Raw genomic sequence first — 11,091 nt, 5'->3', positions numbered from 1 at the left:
GAAATGGTAGTCTTGGGGGATACTTGGACTACTAAGCCCTTAATTGGTTTGCCTCCTTCTTTGATTTTGTGCTAAGACTGGACAGGGTTCCTCACCTTTCTTTGAATTGGTAGTCTTGGGGGATACTTGGACTACTTAGCCCTTGATTAGTTGGTCTCTTGTATGAATTCAACCCAACATATTTTTTATAAATGGACCTTAAACCACTTATAACTTAGTCTGTTTGCATGATATTTAATTTGATATTGATGAAGTTTAATGCTTCTTTGCTTGATTTCTAATTTTAGCACTTGCTACCACTTTTGAGGATTAGTAATTAGCATGACTCTTTGATTCTTGTGGACCCTTGACTCTAGTTGATTGTTAGCATGGTCCTTAACTCTTATTGACCCTGTATTAGGTGAATAAGGAGGACATCTTGGATTTATGATGCTTGAATCTAAAGACAACTTAGTGGAAATAGGAAGAAGCCATGAGGCATGTACATGGCTCTTGCTCTTGCTCATCTCCATTGAGCTACATCTTTGCCATTTCCATATCCCTATCTCTTTCCCTTCACCGTAAAATAAAAAGAAAAATATACAACTAGTCTCTCTCTCTCTCTCTCTCTCTCTCTCTCACACACACACACACACACACACACACACACACACACACACACACACGCTTGCATGCACACGTGTGTGTGCACGTGCACACACACACACACATAGAGAACAAGGAGAGAGGATGGGAACCTAGGGTGTACTTTCTACAACATTCTTTCTTCCTTCATATCCTTTCTGTTGTTGAGATACACGTGGTGCCAAAGAGCACAAGGAAGAGGTAGTGAGTGAGTCACATGAACAAGAGAAGAAGCATGCACAATAGAAAAAAAGAATAGACTAAGGGTCTAATATCAAATGTTGATTTGTATGGTCACTTGTAAAAGGTGAAGTCAATGCTCAAAAGGTGACACATGGAAAGCACAAGGTTGCACATGTAGTGTGAGCATTAATGAACACATGGTTGGCACTAGGGTGCATAAAAAGCATGGATTGGAGTCCTTGCCAAGACTATAAAAGGTGAAGTCAATGCTCAAAAGGTGACACATGGAAAGCACAAGGTTGCACATGTAGTGTGAGCATTAATGAACACATGGTTGGCACTAGGGTGCATAAAAAGCATGGATTGGAGTCCTTGCCAAGACTATAAATATGGGTGTATGAAACTTGATTATTGCAACAAGATTATTGAGTTTGTGTTTTAATCATTGTCTCATTAATTAATCTTATCTTAATCTTGTATATTAGCATTTTCTTAGTCTTTTATCATGGGCTTAATCACTTGCTATGAGCCGCCTTAGATACACATTTTTAACACTTTCCTAAGGTGTACTACATTGTTACATAATTTCTTGCAATGTTTTCTTTGTACACTTTTCTAAAGTGTACAAGTGTTTCTAAAGGGTTTTCTATAGAAAATTGAAAACTTGTACACTTTTTTTGAAGTATTTTCTATCCGAGTTGGAATATGTACAAGAGTACAAGAAATATACTCCAAAATTACGTGCAAAAAACGAAGGCAAATGATACCCTCAAAGCACATGAAATTATACAAAAGATCAAAAGATCCTTATAAAACCATGGATAACAGCATAGAAGCTTCTCAAATCCATAAAAACCATAGTTGATCATTAAAAAAAACAATGCATACCATCTAATGGACATTAATCATGCCAAAAGAAGCATTAAAATTGGTGGCCAACTCATCAATCCAGTGTATATGAACGTGGTGTCGTTCAAGCAAAACTCCAAAGTAAGCAAGTGAAACACATGTGTGTAGCACTCAATAAAAAACCCCTAGACATAAGTGATCTAGGCAGAATCTGATGAGTTAAAATCAAACTTGGAAAACATCCAATCAAATCCACCAAAACAAACCGATCAACTAACCCATGATAGAATTTGTCTTAGGCTTCAGAAATTAAGCATAGACCACACTTAAATAAGTGCAAATTAAATTATCATGGAAAAGTGTCAAAGGTGAAACACACTTTGAACGCAGATTATAGCCATCAAAAGAAATTAAGAAACATGTCCAAAAAAGAATGGCTAAACAATGGTAAAAAATCATGAAAACATCGTTTAGAATTAATCCAAACAGATATAACTACTAATACAAGGTACAATCGTATTAGAATTAATCCAAATAGATATAACTACTAATACAAGGTACAATCGATTAGAATTAATCCAAATAGATATAACTACTAATACAAGGTACAATCGTATTAGAATTAATCCAAACAGATATAACTACTAATACAAGAAGGTACAATCGTATTAGAATTAATCCAAACAGATATAACTACTAATACGAGATACAATCGTATTAAAATTAATCCAAACAAATATAACTACTAATACGAGGTACAATCGTATTAATAATATGCGAATAACCCACATCTATCTAATGTCAGCACAAGAAAATATACTTCAATATTAAATAATCCTCGAAAATATTAAATTCTCGAGAAAAAGAATTATCATGATTTTTTCCTAATTTTTTCTAATTTTATAGGGCCTCAAAATATGATAATTTTGAATTCCACCAAACCTATCTTATGGCATTCCAAACCTATATTTTTCAGAAAATTTTCAGCAATTTAATTTGCCAAAATACCATTGATATTTTAAAAATATCAATTTTTAGGATTTTTAAAAATAGTTTCTAGAATATTCCTAATTTTTCCTGAGAATCCCATCGTTCACGAAATTTCCAATTCCGCCTGACAATTCTCAAATCCAATGAAAATTTACAATTTTAATGGATTTTCTAAATTTTTGGGTCCAAAAATATATTTTTAAAGGAATTTGAATGGTCGCAGGCGCCTGAATGGACACACCACATGCCAAACACCAACCCCACATTTTTTCAAAATTTAAAATAACCTTTGTCTAATTTTTTACTAATTTTTGGAAATTTTTGGAAATTTTTAATTTACCCCGAACGCATTTAGAATACGAACGGTCAAAAAATTTCGGAATTCCAATGGTTTTCCTGGAATACGGAAAGCCAAAAGTTTTGGGAAAATGAAAAGACAAAAAACAATCGGAATGTGAAAGGTCAAAAGTTTTTTTCGGAATTCGGAAAGCCGAAAGGTTTCGGGGAAAACGGAAAGCCAAAGGTTTTCCGGAAGATGAAAAGCCAAAAGGTTTCAAGAAGAAATTTTCGAAAATTTTTCAGAGAATTTTTATCTCAAATTTCACATTTTCTGGCTTTTTCCCAAGCTTTTTTTGAAAAAGATTTCAAAAGCTTTTTTTTAAAATAAAAAACTCATTTTAAAAAAAGCTTTATTAAGCTTTATAAGGTTTTGATTTTTTAAGCATTAAACTCTCGACATTCCCCCGCAACGTCGATTCGTCCATTGAATTGTAGTAACATGCATTCCAATTGCCATATCGACGATCCACGTGCAAATCATCAACACAAATTAGCAGAATAATATTTTTATTAGTAAATATTAAAATTTACTTCAAAAAAAATCAACAACAATTAACTAGAGATTGCTCTGATATCACTGTTAAAACCCTAAGATCTCTCTAGATAATTGTTATGCATAAACATGCATAAATCAGGCATAAACTCAACCACCCAATCACCCCCGAGCCCAAGGGATGCATACATGAATTATAAATTAAATACATCATACCTCTACCTTGATGTCCCATACCATCAAGAGGTATAATTCCAATCCGATAATATGTAGCTATAGTGTGAAATGGTAGATATGAACCTCTACACAAGAGAGCATAACATAGCCTTGGCCTCACAAGCCCAAGCCTCCAAGCCTCCCTTGAGTGTGTCCCATATCCCTATTATATAAGAGGGCCCTCAAGTGACTCTTGACTCTCCATTTCCCATGTGTGACCCTTGGATGCCTGACCCTAACCTTAACCCTTAAGGTTAGTCCTAACCCATGCTCCACTAGAGCTTGTTCCCATGCTCCCATGCTCACAAGCCTAATGTGGGTTAGCCTCCTAGTATATGCACACATAATGTGCATATAACACATGGGTCCCTTTGTTAGTCTTCCATACTTCCACTTTTCCTACTCCTCGCCCTTCAGCTCTCCTACTAGTACTCAGCGCCCTCCTATCCCATCCCAAGATTATGGTTCTAACGAGACTTACTTTTGCACAACGATAAGTTCCAACGACAATTTTTTTAATCAACATTCAAATGTAAATTTTTATATTGAGAGCTTGGATTTCGGCATTTGAATTTCCTAAGACTCTACATGCTTTTGTCTTATCACACGATGTTTGGTAAAAACACTTCAACTAAAGGTATTGGACAAAAAAGCTTAAGAAAAGATAGATAGCTAATTCGTTTATTTATTTATTTTCGTGAGAATACTATACATAGAGAGATAAAGTTGATAATCATGCAGCCTCAAACTTGGATGTAGAACAAAAGTATGCTTCAAATCATAGGTATTTTTTAAATCTGAGCAAAGTTTTGTTGGATTGATGATGTCTAACAAGGTTTAGTAATTGTGATGATTGGCTAAAGGGACCCTTTTCCCCTTTTCCATCTCATTGGTGTTGTCTATGTGAAAGGACATTTTTGGGTCCCTCCTTAGGCGTCCTCCTATTAGTCATGTTTTCCCACATTCATGCTAGAGCCATTAATTAATTAACGGGGCTGCTAATTAATAAATGTACTAAGATTTAAACCTTAGCAATGTGCTCTTGTTGGAGACGAGAGCAAACAAGTGGGTGGAGACATATTGATGGTGCTGTCGTTAGGTTAGAGACCAGCCCATCACCTCCTGTGAGTGGAGGCATGCTCGGCTTCCTTTTCAATGCATGGTGAGGAAAAGAAGGATTCATGGAAGGTTGGGTAGAACAGATTCCCATTTATTCTGGATCTTAAAAGGATTCTGGAACAGCAGGGGGTCTTCGTCAAAGAACTCAAAACTCCAGCAAACTTACTGTTAAATCTCCGCTAGCATCACAGGTTCTCCTCTTACCAAAACGAGCACAGATATACATTGGGTGCTCAAAGCTTTCTTCCTCCATGCATTTCTAACAGTTGCATGATAGCCTAGAGAGCAGAGATTTTGATTGAACTTTCGAAGTTTCCTGTTTTGTAATACGAAAGGTTTATTAGATTATAGAGACAAAGGGGTTCTTGAAGCTTTTTTAGTTCTCGGGTTTTGGAACTTAGGGGCACTAATTCGTTTTCTAAACCATGGGCCTTGAGCCACTGCTTTCTTCTTCAAGCACTGATCATAGGTTTTTTCATAGTTATGAAGATCTGTGCAGACATCTCATTATTCACTTGGTCTCTATTTCTGGTTCAGTTTTATGGGTTTTGAGATGTTGCGTTCTCAGAAACTCTATTTCTCTTAGTCTCAACTCAGAGGATCTAGTAATAGTAACGATAATGGATCTGACTTTCCATTTAAGCAGAAAACTGGCTTCTATCTTCTGACATGGCTGTTTGAGATGATGAGCTTTTAAAGCTCTATTTGAGATGGTGGGTTGTTCAAATAATATTTTATGGGGTGTTGAGATGATGGGTTCTTTAAGTTGTATTTCTACCTTTGTAAAGTATAAATTATAGGTGTTGGGGTTTGAGCTTGTGCTTCCTCCTGGGCAGCTTGGTACAATAGCAAGAGCCAGCTGACAAATGGGTCTGAGTTTGATTCCTATTTGTACACAAATGGGTCTGACAGATATGGGGTTATTAAGTCTCTGATATCTGAATTGCATGGATGGCTTTCAGAAATGATAATGGGTTCTAGCTGCTCTATTATCTAGAATTGTACGTGGACATTTGAGATGATGGGTTGGGGCTAGAAATCTGTTTAGAATTAATCTGTAAACGAAATGATGGAGATTTGAGATAATTGATTGGTTTAGAGAAAGTTATCACGAATCTTTCTTTTAAAGGGGGGCAAATGCATGGGGATCTTTAAAGATATGGGGTCTTTAAGTCTCTTATAACCTATGCATGCAGAGAACGCTATAAGTCTACAGATCACTTTGCGAAGAAGAGATGTCTGTGGAGGTGGAGGATGGTACCCACACAAAGGATGTGCATGATTTCCTGCATCTTCCTAAAGCGACAGAAGATTATCAGGAGCCGGAGATGAATGGCGATTCTTCCAAGAAAGAGAAGGAATTTTCAGTGGAGGAGCTCTTTGCATCAACAGAGGTTCCCCCATGGTGGGCGCAGATAACCCTCCGTGGAGTCATAGTGAGCATTGTTCTTGGATTCCTATTCTCCATCATTACCCTTAAACTCAGCTTAACCACCGGGATCATCCCATCCCTCAACATCTCTGCTGGACTCCTCGGCTTCTTCTTCTTAAAGTCGTACACGAAGTTGCTGTCCAGGTTGGGCATTTCCCACACACCTTTCACCCGACAGGAGAACACAGTCATCCAGACCTGTGTCGTTGCCTGCTATGGCCTTGCTTTCAGCGGTAAGCTCCATGTTCTTGCTTGGTGCAAGGCGGTCATTTAAATATGGCAAGTTTCACAGGGGGACTTCTTGTTTAGAAGATGCTTCTCTCCTCAATAATGTACTTTTGTTGAACCAGTTTAATTGCACATGATGGACTCAATCTTATCTCTCAACATTTTTAGGAGGCTTTGGCACATACCTGACTGGCATGGATTCAAAAACTTACAATTCAATTAACAATAAGAGTGGCAGCAGCATGGCAGACATCAAAAACCCCCATTTGGGTTGGATTATCCCATACATGTTTGCTGTTGGATTTCTTGGTCTTCTTGCTGTTGTTCCTCTTCGCAAAGTAAGCTTCTCTATCACGGGCTTTAATAATTAAGTGCAAGCATACATGTGAATGCATGTTCTTATGGAAAATCATAAGTGTTTCTTGCATGCACAGGTTATGATCATTGACTACAAGTTGACGTTTCCAAGTGGTACGGCAACGGCAGTGCTGATCAACAGTTTCCACACTCCGCGTGGATCCAAAGAAGCCATGTAAGTAACTTTTCATGCTCAACATGTCCTTTGTTGGTAAAGGTTTGTAGTTGCATCTCTTTATTAGTTTTCCTCTATGTCGTGTCTTCTCCAAAGGCAAGCAGAAAAGATGCGTGTGCATGTAAATTCACGTGTGCATGTGGGAAGTTGAGGGACAAGGCAACAAAAGGACTAGGAATTCTTATCTTTTTATCATCTGTTTTTGTGGTTTACAACTATCTCAAGCAGAAAAGACGTGCGAGTGTGTGTGGGGGGGGGTTTACATGTGCGCGTGTGCATGTATCCATGAAGTTGAGGAGGCAAATTGACAGCTCTTTCTCATTGTTTTATTTGTTGTTTTTCGCAGGAAGCAGATTACCTGTTTGGGAAAGTATTTTACTTTCAGTTTCTTCTTCAGTCTCTTCAAGTGGTTTTTCAGTGGCCTTCAAGATAGCTGCGGGTTTGACAGGTTTCCTACCTTGGGATTCCAGGCCTATGCAAACAAGTAAGTCTTATCTCATTCTAATCGTCAAGGAAGAAGAAGGCAGCACATCGTTAATCGCATTGTGTGTGGCCGGCCAGATTCTATTTTGACTTCAGCATGACATATGTTGGAGCGGGCATGATATGCCCTCATCTAATCAATGTCTCATTGCTACTTGGAGGCATTCTTTCGTGGGGCGTTATGTGGCCACTCATAGCAAAAAAGGCTGGCGATTGGTATCCGGCCGATGATCCGGCCGATGCAAGTAGAACAAATCTGCAAGGCCTTAATGGCTACAAGGTATATATGCATATGCCATGTGAAGCATCATCTTTCAACAATTATTGTATATAGTTTTAGCTTAATTTGGCTCAAGTCAAAGTGTAGCATAGCTCAATGTTGCGGGCAGTTTCTTATTCTGTCCCACATGCTTTTGGTATCAGGTGTTTGTGGCAATCGCCCTTATTTTGGGAGATGGCCTTTACAATTTTGTTAAAATAACTTCTTTTATAACATGGTCGTCGTATCGAAACCGTCATAAAGGGCTTCCGATTAAGGATCAGGATGGTAATGTGTCTCTCTTCATGCATGACTAGTCATCCGAGATTGGTGTTTTTCCTTCTTATCACCATTTTACCATTTTGCAGTGATGGAACAGCTTCCACATGATGAGCAGAGAAGGAACACCTTGTTCATGAAGGATAGAATACCTTTCAAAGTGGCAGCTGGATGCTACATAGTGCTGGCGGCAATCTCCACAGGTGTCATTCCAGTAATTTTCCACCAAATGAAGTGGTATTATGTCTTCCTGAGCTATTGCTTGGCACCTGTCCTCGGTTTTTGCAATGCCTATGGCTGTGGCCTCACTGATTGGAGCTTGGCCTCGACTTACGGCAAGCTGGGCCTGTTTATCTTCTCTGCGTGGGCGGGAGCGCATGGTGGTGTGATAGTGGGGCTTGTGTCGTGTGGGGTCATGATGATTGTGGTGGCGTGCTCGGCGGATTTGATGCAGGACTTCAAGACAGGTTATTTGACGCTGTCTTCACCCAGGTCCATGTTTGCAAGCCAGATACTAGGAACTGTCATGGGATGCATCATTGCGCCTTCAACATTCTGGCTGTTTTGGGAAGCGTTTGATGTGGGAAATCCAAATGGAGAGTATCAGGCTCCTTACGCTGTTATGTATAGAGAGATGGCTATTATCGGAGTGCAAGGCTTTGGAGCCCTCCCCAAACACTGCCTGGATCTTTGCTACGCTTTCTTCTGTATAGCCATAGTTGTCAACTTCCTCAGAGATAAGCCCCTGGCCAGGTGGGCGCCTTACATACCCATCCCGATGGCCATGGCCATACCTTTTTACCTTGGCCCCTACTTCGCGATCGACATGTTCGTGGGCACTGTTATTGTTTTTGTGTGGCAAAGGATGAACATAAAGAAATCGAATTTGCTGGTTCCAGCAGTAGCTTCGGGCTTGATTTGTGGTGATGGCGTATGGACACTGGTCTCGGCCGTGCTTGCCATAGCAAAGAAGCAGGCGCCCATCTGCATGTATTTTCTGCCCAGCAAAGTGGTTGGCAGCTTGAACTTACCATCTTACTAGTCACAGTATGGCCACTTGGAGATTAGGATTATAAGTTTTTCCTATGGGGTTTATGATAATGTTCCTAGTTTCCATGATCTGCATTGTACCAAGAAGTCTTGTACATAAGCCCCCTGCTATTGATGCTCTTGAAAACTTTCATTTTTATATATATTGCTGCATGTTTTTGATGAAAAAAATGTCCCTCTAGACATGATAAGAGTTAAGGCTTGCTCTGCACAAGCATTTGCCATCAAAACCTTGTGGGTGGATGAGGAATCTTTTAAGTTTGTTTGCATTATAACTACTTGAAGGTGATACTTGAGAATTTTATAGAAACTAAAATCTAGCATGACAAACTGATATACAATTGATTTGTTTTACAAGTCATTAGAGCCAACTGTGGTATAACAAATCTAAGTAAATAAGCCATACAAAATAATCAAAAGTTTCAAAAAGGGCCACCCCTTAATTAATTTGATATTCACTTCATTTAACTTTTATGAGAGTAACCATTATTGATTCTTATTAAGGGCGCACCATATATATATTTTCCTTCAACAAAGAGTAGGAAGATGTCATACTTTTTGTGTGAGAGACAGTTATTATATTAACTATTAATCATGTGGGCACAACTTGATTAATGTCAAGCTTGTTTCTTAGATTAAGTGATATATATTTTGCCAATTTTTATTGGGAGAAAATCATATATTAGTAGTTAGTATATACACAAGTATGCTTGTATTTGTAAAGTGTTAATCACATATTCAACTTCCTTGTTAGTCAAGTACACCATTAGTTTTTTTTTGTGAAAACATCTTTTTAACATTTGGATGTGGTTTACTTGAGAAAAGTTTGCCAGTAAGATGTTATCTAAACGTTTTCACTCATGAATGTCTTTTATTTGATTATTTACATTAGAGTCTCAAGATGTAAAATACTAAAGTAATGAATTTGTTGAGAATCTCAACTTTTGCATTTTTAAACAGAATAATATATCCATAAGATCACAAAAAAATGTGGTTTCACATCATCCCACCACAAAAAAAATGTGGTTTAAAAAAAAGTCCACTTGAAAACCATTATCTTTGTTTCACATCCCACCACACAAAAAATGTGGTCACACAAAAAAAAAGTCCTCTTGCAAATCATTACCTTGGTGCTTTGAGTTTTCATTTTCAACCTTTTCCCATCTCCCATGAGTCTACTTTGCTTCTAGATTTAAACATCCACTTTCACTTCTTCTTCTTCTTTTCTTCTAATGTAAAAGCTATATGTCTTATAAACATAATGCTATATTTTTCATTTTCATGACTAAGACTCTCTCTCTCTCTCTCTCTCTCTCTCTCTCTCTCTCTCTCTCACACACACACACACACACACACACACACAAGCCAATCATGGGATACATATCAATATCACTACCCAAAAGGTTTTGATGAAACACGTATATTGTAATAGGTTTTGATGAAATACATATAAAAACTATCATGGCGTAGAACTATCTTGAGGCATCTATGGGTGCATACTAAACTCATGTCCCATGGCCTAGAGCTCTACCATTGGACTATTGTCCCCACCCCTAGGGGACTTTTTCCTATTTTAACTAGTTGGAAAAATCTTTTAAAACTTCTGTTAATTTTACTGGTATAAGAAGATTTGTACAAACATCTATTACTAGACTGAACATTTTCCTGTTGACAAAGTCTCAGAATCTTTAGGAACATTTAAATAAACCAACGCTCCTGGTTCAAAAGACCAAGCTGAGCATCCTCTATCAGCATAGAATTGTGCCCTATCCTGAGCACTCCTGATAGAATCCCGAGCTTCGGTCAGCATTTCCTATATATCACGAAAGAAATCCCTCGATGCATCAAGCTCGATGTCCTTGAGACCGACATCAATAGGTGCCCTGATACCCATACATAAGCATGAACGGACTAAAACCAATAGCCGTATGTTTAAAACTGTTATAGGCAAATTTCATCATTATTGGAAGATATTTTTTCCAATTTGATGCTTTTCTAGAGACATATGCACGAAG

At 38.0% G+C, this 11,091-nt stretch overlaps 1 protein-coding gene across 1 annotated transcript; it reads left to right on the top strand.

The window, feature by feature from the left end:
* Positions 1-4,594: 4,594 nt before the first annotated feature.
* Positions 4,595-9,160, top strand: LOC147641002 (putative metal-nicotianamine transporter YSL6). The gene is made up of 8 exons (XM_086817132.1): positions 4,595-5,004; positions 6,010-6,478; positions 6,642-6,811; positions 6,908-7,005; positions 7,352-7,489; positions 7,567-7,768; positions 7,912-8,035; positions 8,116-9,160. Exons 2-8 carry the CDS (start codon positions 6,049-6,051, stop codon positions 9,066-9,068), a joined length of 2,115 nt encoding a protein of 704 aa, XP_086673258.1. The 5' UTR covers positions 4,595-5,004; positions 6,010-6,048; the 3' UTR covers positions 9,069-9,160.
* The last annotated feature ends 1,931 nt before the right edge of the window (positions 9,161-11,091 follow it).

This window comes from Cibotium barometz, chromosome 2 (assembly GCF_041138505.1).
Source record: "Cibotium barometz isolate CiBa-2024 chromosome 2, ASM4113850v1, whole genome shotgun sequence".
Lineage (NCBI taxonomy): Eukaryota > Viridiplantae > Streptophyta > Polypodiopsida > Cyatheales > Cibotiaceae > Cibotium > Cibotium barometz.
The sequence above is the reverse complement of the archived record's forward strand: the minus strand, read 5'-3'. Positions and strand labels throughout refer to the sequence as shown.

Bases quoted from the DNA above. Each gene is read 5' to 3' on its own strand.
- LOC147641002 (XM_086817132.1), top strand. From the start codon at position 6,049: ATGTCTGTGGAGGTGGAGGATGGTACCCACACAAAGGATGTGCATGAT. The intron at 6,812-6,907 runs GTAAGCTTCTCT...TTGCATGCACAG, and splicing joins CTGTTGTTCCTCTTCGCAAA to GTTATGATCATTGACTACAA. The intron at 7,490-7,566 runs GTAAGTCTTATC...GTGGCCGGCCAG, and splicing joins TTCCAGGCCTATGCAAACAA to ATTCTATTTTGACTTCAGCA.